Here is a 19364-nt window from a genome sequence, read left to right on the forward strand (position 1 = left end):
CACATCTGATGTCGAACGGAATGCCTCAAACAAAGCAAAAATTAAAAAATAGCACAAGAACGTGTCTTGTGTGAACAGCCCCTTTACTCTTGCTGTCCCAATGTACCAGGACCAAACGATGGAGGGGACGCATCCGTCAGTCTGGTGTCAGTCTCTCTTCAGTCCTGCGCTAGATGAAGATGTGGAGTGGAATGAAGTCCTGAGACGCTGTGAGGCCTTCCATTCCTCCCGTCTATCTCTCCCGCTGGCCACTCTAACCGGATGGATGTGCTGATAATGAGGGCGACTCGACTGAGTGACGGGAAAGTGGGCTGAGTGGGAGAGACTATATGTTCTTTATTTCTTTGTTATCTGTCAAAAGCTATTAGCACTGACAGCCCGGCCCACGGCCCACTCACATTTAACCCAGAATCCCCTTTGGAAAAAGAAGGCTCCCGTGTGACAAACCTTACCCTGTAGGGATGCAAAGCAAATCAAGGCAGTGCATCTGTAAGACGACATCAGTTGCGCACATGTGTAACTCTAGACAACAGCAGCATATTTCTCAGAGCCACAGTCATTCCGAGGCCTCTCGCTTTTGGTCGCTCACATTCACACACACGCACACACACTACTTTTTTTCCGAACCCCCGGTTGCATTTGTCATTGATTTCCTGTTGGTAAAGCAACATGATCATAAACACATCTCCGTGGATCAAATTCATGTAAACGTACACCTTATGTTAGAGTGGTTTATATTGCATGACGGTGGAGGGGGGATGTCACAGTTCAAATGGGGGTCAGCTCCCAAAAAACACAACCTTGAAAGGAAAGTAAAGAAAAAAAAAAAAGGCCAAAAAGAGACAACAAAAGAGTAAACGAGTATAAAAAATGAGGCGTCCGTATAAGAAAGGCTACAAAAAACTCCACTGGCCCTCTGGCATCAGCATACAGCAAAAGGCACCACAATATTACTCTATTTTTTTTTTTAAGTTGTGAAAAAATTGGCACATCTTTTTTATGCTGTAAATCAAAATGTACATATAAATAGAGTTTTCCCTATAAAAAAAGTCTTTGCTGTTAACTAGTAGACAACTTTGCTAAAATGAAAATAAATATTTCATTTGTTTATAATATCTGTCAGTTATATAAAATAAAAATATTTCTTATAGGTGCATGTCTATAGTAGATCGTTTTTTTTTTTTTTTTTTTTTTTTGTGGATAGGTGGTGGTCTCTCTAGTGGGGTGCATTGTCCAGTTTGGGGCGCGAGTGCGTCAGTCTGGTCTGTGTGTTGGCGCGTGGCCCGTGCCGCCCGCTCTGGGCGTGAGAAGTCCGTGTGTCGGGCACGGGCCTGTAGAGGGCGGAGGGCTCGGCGGCGTTCATATTCTGCATACTGAGGAAGGGCGTGCTCTCACCTTCCTCCTCCTCCGAATCACTGTCCGACAGGCAGGTGCGTGAGCCCAAGTCCCGGGACGGTTGGTAGCCGCGTGGCGCCACGTGGCCATTGAGTCTGGACCTGCGCCAGCGGCGACTGCTTCTCTTTGGTTGCTCCATGGAGGAGAGGTACTCCTGGGTGCTTTCGTACTCTTCCTCTTGAGCCAGCCGGTAGGGGCTGGAGGGAAGGCTGCCCGTGCTGTCCCGCAGGTAGCTGCCGCGCTGCTGCTGCCGGTAGGGCTCGTGGCCCCGTGCCTCGTGCAGTGGCACCTGGTAGCGCCGCAGCAGCGGCTGGTCCTCCTCTGGCGGGTAGGGAGCGTGTGCGGCGGGGGGCAGAGACATGGCGTGGTTGGCGTTGGGAGACGTGATCTGGAAGGTAGGCACCTGCGGGGGCAGTGAGTAATGGAAGTCCACGGGAGACAGGCGAGCCGGCGTGGTCAGCGCTGACACGTACCTGTGGCGAGAGAAGGACAGGGAGAGAGAGAGAGAGAGAGAGAGAGACAGAGAGAGGAAGAAGAGCAGGAGAAAAGAAGGTTGTGTGGAACAGATATGGACATCAGTCAATGGTTTTAAGTACAGATAACAGCAAAGGGACCCATCACCGGGAAAGAAGTTGCATTCAGGGGTTCACAACTTTTTGGGTCCACAACTGACATTCACCCAAACAGAATTAAACTTTAGGATCTCACAAATAGCAAATCACATTCTAAAGACTAAATGCTTTTTCACTGGGCATTTTATCTCTGCTGTATATCTAAGTTGGATCTATAAATAACATTTTTTTTTGAAAGAAGTCTCTTATGCTCACTAAGGCTGCATTTATGTGAAAAATAGCAATATTAATACAATTTGATATTAGATTTTTTAAATCTATTTTAAAATGTAATTTATTCCTGTGATGGCAACACTGAATTTTCAGCATCATTACTCCAGAAATCATTTTAATATGCTAATTTGGTGCTAAAGAAACATTTATTACTATTAATGTTGAAAACGTTTGCTGCTTACAATTTTTGTGGAAGCCATGATACATTTTTGCAAGATTCTTCGATGAATAGCATTTATTTATCTTTTGTAACAATGAAAAAGTCTTTACTGTCACTACTGTCACCTCAAACTTTTGAACGGTAATGTATACACAATATATATGCCTACAATTTATATATTTTATTTTTAATACCGTAGTATGGACCCCCGCACATGACATGCGGGGAAAAAATCATGTAAATCATGCACACAATATAGTAATTTTGTGGCCACGATATACATATATTTTTGTCTGGATGTCATGTGCGGGGCTCCCTACATTTGAACGAATTTAAGCACAAATTAATATATTCAGTAGGTCTAACTGTTGACTATTAAACGTATGCTAACAACATTCAAAATCACAAAATAAGTTATATGCATTTCACAGAAATCTCCTGTGCCTGACCCCATGTGGGCGACCTCAAGGTTGAGAACCTCTTTCAGAGTTGAAAAAAATCTGGAAAAATCATGAAATTTATTAAATCCTAAAAAATGATGGGAATTTCTGAATATATATTTTTTATTTAAATACTGACTAGAAATTGCTTTTTGAGTGCAACCTCTCTGAAATGCTTAACATTCTTACTGCACTGTGAACAAGATGAACAATTCAGTAATCTAAAGGTGTGGGATCCCTGTTCTGTGTTAGCTGCTCATTCGCAGTGCTCCTGTCTTGTATTTTTGCAGAGTTGCATCAATTGACGCCCACCTTGCTATGGCACTAGAAAAATAATAGTATGCACACTAAGACTCGGCGGCTGAAAGCTCAATAGCAAACGACAGCAGACATGCGTGCTACAGTAACAAATGAGGCCACGTCAAACCTCCCAGTCTAGGCTAAGCATTGTTACTGCAGCACGCCACCAGATGGATGACAAAGCTTGCCTTACAAGTTCCCTTCCGTTAGCGTGCATCATGCTACACTTAATCATGTAAGCGGGTCATTTTCCCTGATGCCTTTGACAGAGAAGAAAAAAAAAGTCGCTATCTGCGTTTGTTCCTTTGGCCTGTGCTGTGTGAGTTAAAGTGAGCGTGCCCTGAGAGTGGAGGCCACAGTCAAACTGGAGCAGATAAATTAACACTGGCTGCTCGGTCACAGTTTTTCGGAGCCTGAGGGCAGATAGCCGTATGCACAACAGCTCAGTCAGCTGCAGAGGAGGAGAGAAGGTAGAGAGGGAAATAGTGCAGAGCAGAACACCAGAGACCTGTTTCACCCCTGAGATAATGTGTTGTTCGGCTCTTGTTGACTTAATGAACCCCTCACGGTATAAATTCTCCTGTTTTGGCCCTTACATGGTGGTGTGGGCGTTTCGCAGGCGAGAGATAACTGTAAATACAGCTGGCCGTGGGCTAGATTCTCTCTGCCTTGATACAAATACTGCGTATCTGGAGCAGCGAAGCTTTGCTTGACCCTGACTCCCTCTCTGACATTCTCAGCTGGGCCAGAGCATCTGCACGATTTGCGCAATGAATTTTACTATTGTATTCGTCATGGTACACAGTGTGTGATTTGTATAGTGAGTTTTGAGGGGTCAGCTTTCTTATCGGGAGAGGTTTTGATCAGATGCGCTAGTGGCTGACGCAGCACAAGAAACTAAATATGTGGATGTTTATTGATATGTTATATTTGAAAAAATATATATATATATGATACAAATTATAATAATTAAAATATATTTTTTCTTTTTGTATATTATATTATAAATGTAAAATTAATGAATGAATGATATATTTATATTTATAAAAGCTAGTAAGATAACTATAATAAAAAAATCTAAACAAGAAAAATATGTAATTAGTTATTACAATATATATTAGAATATATAATATATGTAATAAAGTATAATTACATATTTATATTAAAATGTTTATATATATAAAATTGTAATGTTACATTATATATAGGCTAATGAAATGTATGTGTATGTCTATATAATATTAAAATGTATATATATATATATATATATATATATATATATATATATATATATATACAGTATATAAACATTTTAATATAAATATTTAAATATGTAATGATACTTTATTACATAAATGTGACCCTGGACCACAAAACCAGTCACATGGGTCAATTTTTTTGAAATTGAGATGTATACATCATCTGAAAACTGAATAAATACGCTTTCGATTGATATATGGTTTGTTAGAATATGACAATATTTGGCCGAGATACAACAATTTGACAATCTGGAATCTGAGAGTGCAAAAAAATCAAAACATTGAGAAAAATCGGCTTTAAAGTTCTACATTTATGTTCACGATTGTGCTGTATTCACTCACACAAACAAATGTTTTATATATTTACGGTTGGAAATTTAATAAATATCTGCATGGAACATGATCTTTACTTAATATCCTAATGATTTTTGTCATAAAAGAAAAATCTATAATTTTGACCCATACAATGTATTATTGGCTATTGCCACAAATGTGATCCAGTGGTTAGATATTATATATTCTTGTTTAGAATTTTTTATTATAGTTAGCTCACTAGCTTTCTTTTATTTATCAACATTTATCAAATTATATTCATTAAATTAAATTATATTAGACCCCACCAAACGACCCAAACCCTGATGGTACGTGCTGTGAAATTTGCTATTGAATCTTTCACGCCACCCGTGCCAATCTCCCGGGGTAAAGGAGACTATGCACTGAAATGCAGAGTCTTACTGCACACACTAAAATGGTTCTCAGTGCCATGGCTGCAGAGAGGGGGTGCTCCTGCGCACCTGTCGCTATGCGGAGAGTCCCCAAGCGAGTCGAACGAGTCGCCGTACTGCAGGGCCGGCCGGTGGGGCTCAGTAAAGCCACAGTGTGCGGCACGTCTGGCCCGAGCCTCCATGCACGCAGGACTGTTGCATTTACTGGTCCCCACTGAGGACGACATCATGTCGGAAGGACAGTCGGAGAGGACGCTGTCTGTTCGCTCCAGACTCCACGTTCTCCCTTCATGTCTGAGAAAGACAGAAAGAGAGAAAAAGAATGAAAGAAAAGGGAAGGAAAGAAAGCAGGACAGAAAAAGCGCACAAGATGCTTAACCCAGTGGTTCTCAAAGTGTGGGGGGGGAACGAGAGGCTAGTTCTTCCTTTGTCTTCAAGACTCAGAATATAGCGACTCAGTCATATTAACTACTTTCATGCTACTTTTATGTGCTTTTTGGAGGTGGACAGTCAGTCACAATCCTCTCATGTTTCGTCTATGTTGGTTTTCCACAGATGAAATTACGAATTGGAAAAATACGATTTGGAACGACATCAAATCAGTGTTATTTTATTATTTTTTATATACTATTATAGTTTTTTTTTTTTTTTTTTTAAGACTAGCTTTTATTTTTATATTAAAATTTTAGTTGAATTTTTAGTAATTTTGATATATATATATATACACTCACCTAAAGGATTATTAGGAACACCATACTAATACTGTGTTTGACCCCCTTTCGCCTTCAGAACTGCCTTAATTCTACGTGGCATTGATTCAACAAGGTGCTGAAAGCATTCTTTAGAAATGTTGGCCCATATTGATAGGATAGCATCTTGCAGTTGATGGAGATTTGTGGGATGCACATCCAGGGCACGAAGCTCCCGTTCCACCACATCCCAAAGATGCTCTATTGGGTTGAGATCTGGTGACTGTGGGGGCCATTTTAGTACAGTGAACTCATTGTCATGTTCAAGAAACCAATTTGAAATGATTCGAGCTTTGTGACATGGTGCATTATCCTGCTGGAAGTAGCCATCAGAGGATGGGTACATAGTGGTCATAAAGGGATGGACATGGTCAGAAACAATGCTCAGGTAGGCCGTGGCATTTAAACGATGCCCAATTGGCACTAAGGGGCCTAAAGTGTGCCAAGAAAACATCCCCCACACCATTACACCACCACCACCAGCCTGCACAGTGGTAACAAGGCATGATGGATCCATGTTCTCATTCTGTTTACGCCAAATTCTGACTCTACCATCTGAATGTCTCAACAGAAATCGAGACTCATCAGACCAGGCAACATTTTTCCAGTCTTCAACTGTCCAATTTTGGTGAGCTCGTGCAAATTGTAGCCCCTTTTTCCTATTTGTAGTGGAGATGAGTGGTACCCGGTGGGGTCTTCTGCTGTTGTAGCCCATCCGCCTCAAGGTTGTGCGTGTTGTGGCTTCACAAACGCTTTGCTGCATACCTCGGTTGTAACGAGTGATTATTTCAGTCAAAGTTGCTCTTCTATCAGCTTGAATCAGTCGGCCCATTCTCCTCTGACCTCTAGCATCAACAAGGCATTTTCGCCCACAGGACTGCCGCATACTGGATGTTTTCCCCTTTTCACACCATTCTTTGTAAACCCTAGAAATGGTTGTGCGTGAAAATCCCAGTAACTGAGCAGATTGTGAAATACTCAGACCGGCCCGTCTGGCACCAACAACCATGCCACGCTCAAAATTGCTTAAATCACCTTTCTTTCCCATTCTGACATTCAGTTTGGAGTTCAGGAGATTGTCTTGACCAGGACCACACCCCTAAATGCATTGAAGCAACTGCCATGTGATTGGTTGATTAGATAATTGCATTAATGAGAAATTTAACAGGTGTTCCTAATAATCCTTTAGGTGAGTGTATATATATATATATATATATATATATATATATATATATATATATATTAATAGTTTAAAGGCAACATTTCAAATTTATGTTTAGTTTAAGTTTTTTACCTAATATTTACTAAAAAAGTTTTATTTCAATGAAGAAAAATATTTCAGTTAATGAAGAAAACACTGCAAGGGTGGTGAATAAGTTATGGCAAAAGGCAACACAAACTTTACAAAAGATAAAGCATATCCAGTGATGATAATTTCATTCTTTTTTTCAAGTTTTAGGCAATTCATTATTCACTACAGTAAAAACTGACAAGGCAATTTAGTTTTTCAAAGATTTTTTTTCACAGTAAAACCATAACATTGCTAATATTGCTAATTTGCTTTCTGACAGATTACCATCTTCCAAATAATTCCGCTTTATTCAAGAAGTATACATTTGGCAACAATGTTTTGCAACAATACGGCTGATTGATAACGGAAAGTGAAAATGTTGGGGGCACACAAAGGCTGTTTTTGTTTCAAAGGAGTCATGACAGAACAAACCGAGAACCACTGGTTTAACCCATATGTGTGTAGGGATCAGTTTGAGTGAAAAGCGTGAAGTCGAAGCCCTGCGAGGTGATCATGGTGTATAACCTCTGAGTTTCTCTGCACTCACTCACTCACACCTGCGACTTGATTCTAAAAGGGGTGAATAATGGCTGCCTGACTCGGATTCCACACCTAGCGGGTGAAAGGAAAGGGGGAAAAAAAATGCTGAATGCGATGAAAGCAGACGTATGACATGGGCCGTGACCCCTGGCTATGATGAATCCACACACAAATCCTCTGCTGGTTTCTGGTCAAACATGCCACGTTGTCAGGAATGTACCTGTGAGTGGAGGAATGAGCCCGGGTGGAGGAGTTGTGGGATCTGGAAGACTGCCGGCTGCCAGGAAAAGGTGCCTCTTCTCCGTGTCTAATGACCCTCTCAGTTGCCGGTACATTTTTGGAGATATACTGCGATTGAGAAAGAAAAAAAGAGCCCTTTTGTTACCGACAGAAGACACTACATCCCAACCAATCACATTTATTAAGAAGAGTGACGTACATCTACCATGGGTATCTCCTCAGGACCTGGGCCTGGGTGATTGGGTCCGTTGGCCAGGTTTCGGTTGGGATGATCCACATAAAGGTTCTGCCTCAGATGATTGTGCATTTTCTTCCTCTGTTTCCTGGGGGGGAGGCTACAGTGAGGCAGTGTCACTCTCTCAGACATCGGCCCAGAATCACAACCATCACGTCACATTTAAAAGCTCACTATGCTGCAATGCCGCAGCTGGATTTAATGCTCATTTTAAGCTAAGTTCCATTTATTTATTTACTGTATAGTGGCGCCAAAATGTATTTTGCCACTTAAACCACACTTAAAAATGTAACTTCAGTCGAAGTTTACTTAAATATGTTTAACTTTGTATAAAATTAGTTGAGTTAATGCCAAAGCAAATGTAGTTTTACCACTTACCAAACCGTATTTTACTGTAATACAAATACGGTAAAAAAAATTGTGGTCAGTAAATGAATAGTTTAATTCAGCAAGGATGCATTAAATTGATTTTAAATGTCAGTAAAGACATTTATAATATTACCAAAAATTCTGTTTTAAAATAATTGATGTTCTTTTGAACTTTCCATCGCAGTTTCCACAAAAATACTAGCAGCACAACCGTTTTCAACATTGATAATATTATAAATGTTTCTTGAGCAGCAAATCAGCATATCACAATGATTTCTGAAGGATCATGTGACACTGGAGACTGGAGTAATGACGCTGAAAATGTCAGCATCATATGGTTATATAGTTTCACAATATTAGTTTTTACCTATATGTTTTGTGTCAAATAAATGCAACCTTGAAGAGCATAAGTTACTTACCAACTTTGATTGGTGATTTCAGTGTGAAAAAAATCTTTTTGAGTACACTTTTTAGGCCAGTCTAGGTCATTTTTTTTCTTCTTACTGCTACAGTAATACATTTAGAATTTAATTTCTAAACTAAGCTTAGATCGTTGTTTATCACCTCATACTTACTTGGTTTTGCAGTAGGCCACCACACAGACTATGCCCACCACCAAAAGAGCCACACAGATGCCAGTGATTGTCAGGACTCTCTTCTGATAGAGCTCCTCTGCCTCTGCACATTGTCACACACACACACACACACACAACAAAACCAGAGAACAACTATCAGTCTCAATTAAAACTACAACTGGTTCTAAACTCTCTCGTAAACAGTCCCCACTGCTGCGGCGGTCCTCTTTCATTTCATAGTGTCTGAGATATATCATGTACGGCCCGGATTAACATGTTCTTCCTATCGGGCATTTAGCATGACTCAGATCCCGTACGCTCTCATTAACTGCGTGGATATGAGGATTAATCATGAGATGGGAACGAGGCTCAGGCCTCAACACGGGCTCTAATGGACCAGCTCAGCAGTGGAAACTGCTTGCGCGAGGAATAATGCGTATCATTATCGTGGACGTGAGGGAAACGGGCTGTCTGAACAATCTCCCAATGGGCACTGATGATTTCTGAGAGTCCATGGATGCCTTCCTCCACTGGGGGGCATCGTAATTCAGCTCAATTTACAAGCTCAAACAGCATTTCAAGAGGACGTTTGAAATGTGGATGAATATGCAGGGCAAATTGGTTTAAGAGGTGATTGCATGGAGGCACAGATATAATCATCAGGGTCTTTGTTTGGCTTGGTCAGTTATAGTTTATGTATTCATAACCAATCAAAGCATGGATTCTTAGCGAGCTTTAAAAGGCATATTTTGGATACAGTGCAAGTTAAGCTTATTAGACAGCATTTGTGGTATAATGTTGATTAGCACAAAAAAAAAATCTTCCTTTTCTTTAAAAAAACAACAAAAATCTCTACAAGGAGGACATTCGCAAAATAACTGAATGGAGTTTATTACATTTTTTAAACATTAAAATATTCACTCTTTCAATAGCATTAAAACATTATGCATGTTAACATGCAACATGATTGCATGAATTACTTAATAACCATTTCTATGTAAACTTTGTTGCCATAAACTGACTGCAGAAATGATTTAAACAGTTTCACAGCTCAAATAATACACACGTTTTAACTAAAGAATTAATGTAAGGCTCTCATTTCGGCTTTTAAATCCTCCCTGTAAGTGCCTCACGGCAACCCATTGTTAAAAAAATGAAAACAAGGGATGAGTCGAATTATTTTTGGTGGTAATCAACATGATGCCACACATGCTGTAGATCAAGCATTACTTCTTATAAAACACACTGAATGTTTGGTTCAATTCAAAAGGACATGTTTTTCAAATATCAAACCACAGCCTTCTGCTTTTCCCTTGGAAATGGGCCTTGGTTTGGTCCCACAGACCTTCCAAAAGGAAGAGAATGTGTGTCCGAGAGGGATGGGGGCTAGTTAGGGGAGAAATATTTCATAATCAATAATGAAACAATCCAGCTGTCGTTCGCTCAGAGCGAGGAGGAGAACATTATTTCTGAAGGGCCTCATCTGTGCTAGTAGGAACAGAGCTGAGTATGTGATTTAAGCACACAACGTGACTTCATAGAGGGCCTAGTTTACTCGTACCATAAAATGGATCATTTTCAAGGAAAAACAGAGGCTGTGTTTGTAAGCAAAGAACAGACGATTGGGAGAGGTCATATAAACAACCTAATTATGGTACTAATGCAGTTTGGCATGCTAGGGCACTAGGATTCAGTTTGTCCAAGCCTGCTAATATTAAGAACAGAAAACAAAAGAGAAACTGCATTTAATTTAAACCATTATCAAATACAGATGCAGAAATCACACTGGTGAAGCAGAAGAATGGTAAAGTAGCGTGCAAGGGTAGACATAAAGGGGGAAAGATAATTCAGCAAAGACAACGGGAAAGAGGCCAGATGGAACAGGGAGAAGAACTTAGATTAGAATAAGGGAAGAAAATGAAAATAAAGGAACTATTTTGTTTGAGAAATGGACTCTTATCTGCAGCACTCATCCATATCGTGTTGAAGGTCAAGTCAGCATGATCAACTGTAAGCGTCTATCTATCTATCTATCTATCTATCTATCTATCTATCTATCTATCTATCTATCTATCTATCTATCTATCTATCTATCTATCTATCTATCTATCTATCTATCTATCTATCTATCTATCTATCATCTATCTATCTATCTATCCATCTATCTATCTATCTATCTATCTTTCTGTAGTTTGTTTTAAGCACAGAATGACATTTTTCTAGTTAAAAAAAAGACTTACAATTATTTTACATTATTTAAAAAAGTATAAATTATAAAAAATAATTAAATTACAAAATGATATTGTCTGAAAGTCTTAATGTTACATAATTTTATTGATTTTTTTTTGCCCAAAGAGTTCGCTGGAAATCCTGAAAGTGCGTGCGTAAGGGAAACTGAACTCTTCAACGTGAGCCAAGGCTTTCAAGGTATAACATAATTCGATTCAATGTTAGTACTACTCCAGTGCACATAAATTTACTTGAAGCTACACACTTGTTATGTTTACTGTTCGGTAAATACAAGGTTGGTGTGTAAACTGACAGAGGTTTACACAAATCACCCCCGCATAATGCTCACTCCTTAAGAGCCTGAGACTAGTTGCATACACTTGAAGAAATCTGTGTACATCTTCAAGCTGATTACAAAAAACTGACTCATTTGCCGACTCTTTATGTCGTTCCAACCAATTCAACAAAATATATGGTTGTCAAAAGACCTACGTAAAACTTGAACTAACTACGCACACTGTTAAATGCTCACAGTAAAACTTTTTGGCAACGTTTCTCGAGCTGCTAGAAAATTTACGGCTAATTTTAAAAGAGTGAGCTGACTGAAACTTCGTAGGCTTTGTTCACGTTGCACACAAATCCAATTTAGTTTATCAAATCTGATCTTATAATCAAATTGGATCCATTTGTTCAAATAGTGATAGTTAATATCATCTATATGTGCATCAGTTGCCAAAGACTAGTTTGATGCTGTATAATGTCAGGCAATTGATGAACATACTGCGCCCAAAATCACTCATTTGTTCACTCATTCCTATATAATGAATGCCACATAGTTTACTATATGAGGAAAGAGCAATGACATGACTAAATTCAATATTGTGCACTTTGTATGATGTTACATGTGCGTCATGTCACGAATGACAGACATTTGAAATCTGGTATCGGTCAGACATTCCAAAAATCTGATTTTAATCGGATTTTAGACCATATATGGATGCTTATAAACATCAGATTCATGTTGTTTTTTCCTAAACGGATTTGAGTCGGATCCGTTTTTTTTTCCTGCCTGTCTGAACAAAGCCTTAAAATCCCACTGTGACGAGACGAGGGCTGCAGATAATGATTCCCATGCTAACTCTTGGAAAGAGGAGCTACTATACAGAGCAACGGCTGATTGACAGATTTATTTCTTAATCAATTTGTTCATTAGCTTTAGAGTCCATTGGAGAGAGGCTATGGAGGTGTGTCAAATGGAATGAGAGCTACACAGTTCAATCTGGAAAACGGAATGAAGGATTGGTCCATACCCATAAATTCAATCCCAAGAGATTCTGCCAGTGCAAAGAGTTGATAACGAAGAGCAAAAACAAAAACAGAGAGAGAGAGAGAGGAAAAACAAGAACAAGATTTAGGAGATAGATATCCCACCATACATAGGAACACATATCGGCATAATGAAAGTCATGTCAAGACACATCATGCAGATACTATAATGTGAAAAAGTGTAAGTGGTTAGATTAGAAGTTTCTTGAAAACAGATTAATGGGTAAGAGAAAATAATAAAGAGTAATAAAGAAGAATTATTATCAAAATCATCAAACTAGTAGTTTATTTCGGTATTTATTGCATGGATTAGGATCTGAGATTTTGAAACGAGCAGCTAGGTTAGTAGATTTTATTTGATGAATTCATGTCATTGTGGGGTCATGTCAGGGCGCATTGTTAGACACTTTCATTTATGTTATTTTAGGGGTGTTATTTCACCATTAATGTAATTATTGTCATATACAGCAAGGAATGCAAGTAAACGGATATACATTCAAGCGTTCATTAAGTTTCACAATTCAAATATCTCTGATGTGTCTTACCTGTGGGGCACACAGACAGCTGATATTATTCATAAAAACATGTTTGTTTATGTTAATTGTTAATGACAAGATGCTATTTACACTTTGGGATGTTATATTAGTAAAAACATGCGCTATGCAACAAATATCATGGCTAGACAAATCAATTTAGGGGGTTTTATATTCTCGTTAAACGATTGATTCAAACCCACACCCGCGTGATCTCATTCCTAAATGAAAACGATTCTCCTGTGGTCATTAAACCTTTCGATCACAGTGAATATTCAGATCCGGTTGGCGCTTCTGCTGAGCCAGAGAGAGCAGTTGTCATATGAAACACAGTATCATTATTTCTGTGTTACTGGGATAAAAGTTTGGCAGCTAACCTGCCTAATATTAGCCACAGGAAATTCCCACTGTTGTCATGACAACATACTTTCACAGGTTTGATAGAGGTGGAACAGATGCCCGAGCGATCGTCAGGTAGAGATACGATTTTTTTTGCATTATAAAGTAAATGAGGAACAAAAACCAATACCAAGAAAACAAAAATATTACTATTCCAGGTGCTTTATATAAAGACCCATTTACAAAACATTCATTCATCTGTCCATGTTCACTTTGCTAGTGTGGTAAAAAAGTAGCTTGGACATTCTTTAAAATATATTCTTTTGTGTGAGTCAGTTTTATATTTTGGGTGAACTATTCCAGAGTAAATAAAACAAATAAAACATTTTATTTATACAAATGACAAGGTCAAATAAATAAATAGATATTTTTCTGTCATATTTCTCAGGGATCCTAGTCTAAAATCCCCTGGGCTGTTGCAGTGCTTCTGCCAGAGAATATTTTAGTTCTCTACTATGACTCTAATTGGTAGAGCGATTACAATTCTCTCAACAGCGAGTTGAACAGAAAGTGACAGAAAATCACTTTCTCTCAGGGACGACAGCTTTGAGGACACGTCTGCCCTCGTGCACAACCTCCAACCTGAGAATTACAGCTGGGCGTTGCATGTAGAAATGACATTTTGTCAGATGTTCTCCGTGTTAGAATATTCCTACCATGCACTAAGATGGGAAACACCTTCATTTCTCTCTTCTACCCATGTTCCCTGGCGCCAAAGACATTTTTTCTCTCACTCTGCTTGTATGTACACGCACCTATTGTGCTACATTTATGCTATTTCCATTTCCTCCGGTTTAAAACATCTAATGTTGACAGACAACCATTTCCAGACCTCCCAAACTGAACAGCGCTACAAAGTACGGAAAGGTAGCCTGGTTGTTGACTGTTTAAAAGCTGACAATCCACGCGTGCAAAGACTTGATCCGAGCGCTGTCCTGATATAGGATGATAAATCACGACCTGATATTACGTGACACAGGTAGAGCATGTGTCAAACTATATTTTTTCTTGTTTCGCACCACTTTGTGTATACATCATGAATTATTCCTTTTTATGCGGCGTGGAAATCTATTCGGTTCTACATGCAACTTTGTAGGTTCATTTTGTTAACATCAATCTTTCATGCTGTACTTCCTATCTTTATAAAAGCGAATTAATATATGTTGAGATTTAAGGTCATGGTAAAATGTAAACAGAGGCAGCAGAGCAACACCGTCGAGAGCACAAAGGCCTGATTATACACACTATGCGGACTCAATAGCTCACAGGCATGAGCTGTCAGGTGTAGTGATCCCTGCGCCTCCCTCTAATCTAGGTGTTATTCTGTAGTTGATGGACATGTGCGGTGGAGACGCCGAGGTGTAGCCTTATACGGTTAAAATGTGTCACCTCGGGGAAGTGGAGCTGTTTAATTTCATAGCATAATTAAGGGGTGGATTTTTGAACTGTGAGGGGATTTGTGGCAGGATTGTTCGAGGGAAACAATGGCTGTACTTCGCAAACCGCTCTTGTTTTACACCGCACTCGCTTGTGAAACTACAGAACGATGCATTGTATACAAATTACTACAGCTGATACAAAAATCTGTCTAAACTCAAAATATATATATATATTTTAACTTCGAACTAATTATGGCAGCATTACGGTACTAAATATATGCAATTATGAAATTGCAGAACTCAATAATAATTTGAAATACATTTACTATACAATTTGGTAGAAAAATATTTCATTTGCATTTATGCATTTGGAAGATGCTTTATGCATTTTATTGCATTCAAGGATTGACCGTTCATATATTCCCTGAGAATCAAACCCAAGATCTTGGCGATGACAGCCTTATGCTCCACTGTTTGGACCAAAGGAACTAGTGATGCATTAATATTACAATTCTGGCCGATAACAATTTTTATGTTTTGGCCGATAAATGATTAAACACTAAATTCTAATAAAACACTAAAAACTAAAATTGATCATTTTAAATGCTATTTGTGAAGGTGTCACAATAATGCACAGAATGACAATATTCGTTTTAAGATTTACTAATGAACATTTCAATTATTAGTGCTTTTAAAGATTAAATTGTAAATGTAATCTAAAGCCAATATATATCCAATATTAACAGATACTGATAAATAAAAACATACATAACCAACATGGCACTGTTAATATGAAGGTTTATTTTTTGTTATGGACATTTTTTTTAAATGTAAATATTAGTTGCCATTTTGTGATAGCTATTGTGCAATTTTTATATCTAAATTATTAGCTGACCAGTCACATGTTTATGGTTAGTAAACTGACAGTAACTATATTTCTGTCATATATGTTAAGGTATGATGCAGCATCTTGGTGTTTTATTGCCATTATGATTATGACTAAGTTACGGTTCAATCTATTAAAGAACATGCATCATAACTGAAAACATGCATCATTGATCATGTTAAGAGGTAATGTAATGTAAAATCAATTAACCAGTGATGCAGGGGGTAAATGAGACACTGAACCAAATAAAACTCAATAATTGTAAAAAAAAAAAATGGATATGTTAGAACAGGAAGTAGATTAATAACCATTACAGAACCACATTCCACATCTCCGGTTTCAGCATGCAAACCGGACAGACAGACAGACAGAAGAAGAAATGGACATACGGTAGAAACTGGCCATAACGTAGGTTTGACAGCGATCACCAGTAAAGTCATTTGGACACCTGATGAAAAGAGACAAAACCATAGAGAGAGAGCGAGAGAGAGAGAGAGAGAGGGAGAGAGTGTCGAGCAGAGAAAAAAAAATGCAAGAGAAAAAGGAAAGGGTGAAAGCAAGAGAGAGAGAGAGAGAGAGAGAGAGAGAGAGAGAGAGAGAGGGGGAAAAGAAAGCAGAGAGAACATTAGGACAATAGCACAATTATGTACAGCAGAAGCAGAGGATCCCACTGGAGGAACCACTGTGTCTATTTCAGGACAGACTTAAGCCAGCAAGCCTTGGGAGGCGGAAGGAGGTAAAGGAGAGACAACAGTGGTAACCCAGTGACAGCCGGTCCTCTGTTTGCTGCTGTGCATCTCAAGTCAACATACTTTTATTAGGTTTGGGCATGTATAACCGCAAGGGCTCTGTCTGCAAGCACCGCTGGCCGAAGTATCCGTCCGGACATCTGGGGGAAGGAGAGGTGATGAAATACAGAGATACACCAAACACACACAGACATCATACACAGAGGATATTACGCACGGCGACGTCAGAAACACATCCAGACAAACATCTGATAGTCAGCCGATTCTCCTGCCATCATTTGTTTAAGAAGAGCAATTTCTGAATGATTTTTGTCTTGTTTTCTAAATATTTATCAACCATTCTTAAAACAAGATCATTTTACCGTATAATATTTTAAGATTTCGTTTTCCAGAGAATATATCTTTGAATTTACATCATAGTTTGACGTTTAGTGTTTTTGAAAGAAGTCACCAAGGCTTCATGCATTTGCACAGTAAAAAATGTAAAGTAAAAACAGTGATATTGTGAAATATTATTACAATTTAAAATGACTATTTTCTATTGAATATATATTTTAAAATGTATGATTTCCTGTGATGGCAAAGGTGAATTTTCAGTCTTCAGTGTTACATGATCCTTCAGAAATATATATCTGATAAGAAACATTTCATTGTTAAAAACAGCCGTTTAATATAATAATAATAATATTATTATTATTAATATTTCTTTGGAAACCGTGATACATTTTTCTTTTCAATAGAAAGTTCAAAAGAACAACATTTATTTGTTTTTGTAATAATGTAAAAGCCTTTACACTTTAAAAAAATATTTTCATGATTTGTTATCACAACTTTTTTTTTCTTTTGTCAGATCAACTTAGATAATTATTTTGGTTCAGATAACATAGCATTTTGAGTTTCTGTTGTCAAACCAATCACCTTCATTGTATTACCTCAAATTTTTAATTTCAATGAACTAAAAATGTTAACTTTGAATCAATTTAATGCATCATTGTTGAATAAAAGTATTAATTTATTTTTAAAAAAAGTCATGTAACTGACCACATTATTCTCTGAAACTTTTTTTTTTTTTTGAAAATTTAAAATGTAAAAAAATCAAAGATATATTCTTTGAAAGCTAATCTCTTTGAAAGCTATAATTTCTTTTTAAAATGATTACACATATAGTTTGCTTCTCAAATAAATTGATCTTGTTGTCTGGAAAACATGAAATAAAATTGATTAAAAATAATTTTGCAGTCCAGAATAAAGCCTGGTATGAACCAATCACATTCTAGCAAACACCAACAGCTTAAACTGTATCTAAACCTATAAGCAGCACATCTCTAATATGGTCGCCTGATTATGACATGGATCTCATTCATGGATTTGATTGGCCAATTATGCTTATTCATGTCATTCCAGTAAACAGATTACGCCTCATCAGTGCGCAATGAGCGATATGAGGGTAATGTTTTCACAGTGTTAATTCCTCTAACTCAATAACTGCTCTAGTCAGCGATCAATCACTGATGAATGGCCACCTTCAATTTTCAGGACAAACAGAAATGGTGAGCGAGTGTTATCTTCCGTCACCAGCTCGTCTTCTGAACGCCGTCTCCCTGCACATCCCACGCTGCACCGCCAGAGGCTCAAAATGATTCGTTTTCCAGTAAAATCTCAGCATCCTCAAAACAAGTCCATTTACTTGGGAAGCATTAAAGATTTGTTTTCAGAGAATATGACTTTGTACCCTGCTGGCAAATAGCTTAAATCTAACACAATTCAGTGAGATCTTAGCACTTAGCGGGCACGCATACACACAAGGCTCCTGTTAAAGTTAAAAAAGCTCTTTTGAAGTAGGATGTGAGGCATTACGCGTGACACTATACACGCAGCACACACACGAAGCCATTGGTAAGTTTACAGAGTGTAAAATGAGCCGTGGTTCAGGCCGTAATCTCTTCACTGCCTGGTACGCGTGTAAAACACTGCAGTTTTAACTACGGAGACCCTGGGAATAACAGAGAGATGGTGAGATGTTGTAGTCTTTAGGGGAATGCAGGAGGGAGAGAAGTTGGGGTATGTACCGGAGCGCAGACATGCGGGGGTCAAAGGTCATGGAAACAATGTTATCCTGATGGAGAGTGCCAGAGAGACCGACCAACGTGTGTGCAAACGTGTGCCTCTCAGTCTGGAGAGGTCCTCTGGGATTTTAACTCCTCAACTTCATTCATTCCTTTCTCCAAATGAAGAACAGATTATATTACATGTCTATGTTCATCGTTTGCGTAAAACTGGTCTTTGTGTCTTTACCTTGAAGAAATGTGGTGATATTTTCAGGTTGGTTGAAATTCAGATTTGATATACCAAGTCTTCAAAAAAACCTAGTGTTTCTTTACAAAACCAAATGTTTTACAATAAAAAATTGAAATAAATTAGATCAGCTTTCATTCATGGAAGAAAAGCGGCTAAACTTTCTCACAAAATTATTTTTTCTTCTTCTAAACATAAAAAAAAAACATCTCAGGATGCACTGGCATTATTATTTATATTCATCAGTATTATTAATATTTAATAATATTATATATTCAATATTTGAAAACTATTGCAGGATGCATTGATTATTACTTAATATTTATTATTATTAATATCACTTTTTATTTGTAAATAATAATGTATTTATTATTTTTTGGAATCTTGTTTCCGCCACGGAATAAAAAAAATTAAAGGATAATTGCGACTTTTTATCTCACAATTT

General features: G+C 38.1%; 1 protein-coding gene across 16 annotated transcripts in view; it reads right to left on the minus strand.

The window, feature by feature from the left end:
• Positions 1–323: 323 nt before the first annotated feature.
• The window catches only part of nrg2a (neuregulin 2a), a gene marked incomplete at its 5' end in the record, with an annotated part of 88754 nt that continues 69713 nt past the window's right edge, over positions 324–19364 (minus strand). For 2 of the 16 annotated variants that reach the window (XM_079847474.1, XM_079847488.1), the window contains 7 exons: positions 324–1868; positions 5194–5418; positions 7925–8052; positions 8144–8267; positions 9124–9226; positions 12663–12686; positions 16265–16323. In XM_079847474.1, coding sequence (XP_079703600.1) covers positions 1217–1868; positions 5194–5418; positions 7925–8052; positions 8144–8267; positions 9124–9226; positions 12663–12686; positions 16265–16323 — 1315 coding nt within the window. In that variant the 3' untranslated portion in view covers positions 324–1216. Of the gene's footprint in view, positions 1869–5193; positions 5419–7924; positions 8053–8143; positions 8280–9123; positions 9227–12662; positions 12687–16264; positions 16324–16687; positions 16765–19364 lie in introns of all 16 variants that reach the window. The other 14 variants (XM_079847485.1, XM_079847478.1, XM_079847481.1 and 11 more) reach the window with 9 other exon arrangements.

Source organism: Squalius cephalus (assembly GCF_949319135.1).
Source record: "Squalius cephalus genome assembly, chromosome: 17".
NCBI lineage: Eukaryota > Metazoa > Chordata > Actinopteri > Cypriniformes > Leuciscidae > Squalius > Squalius cephalus.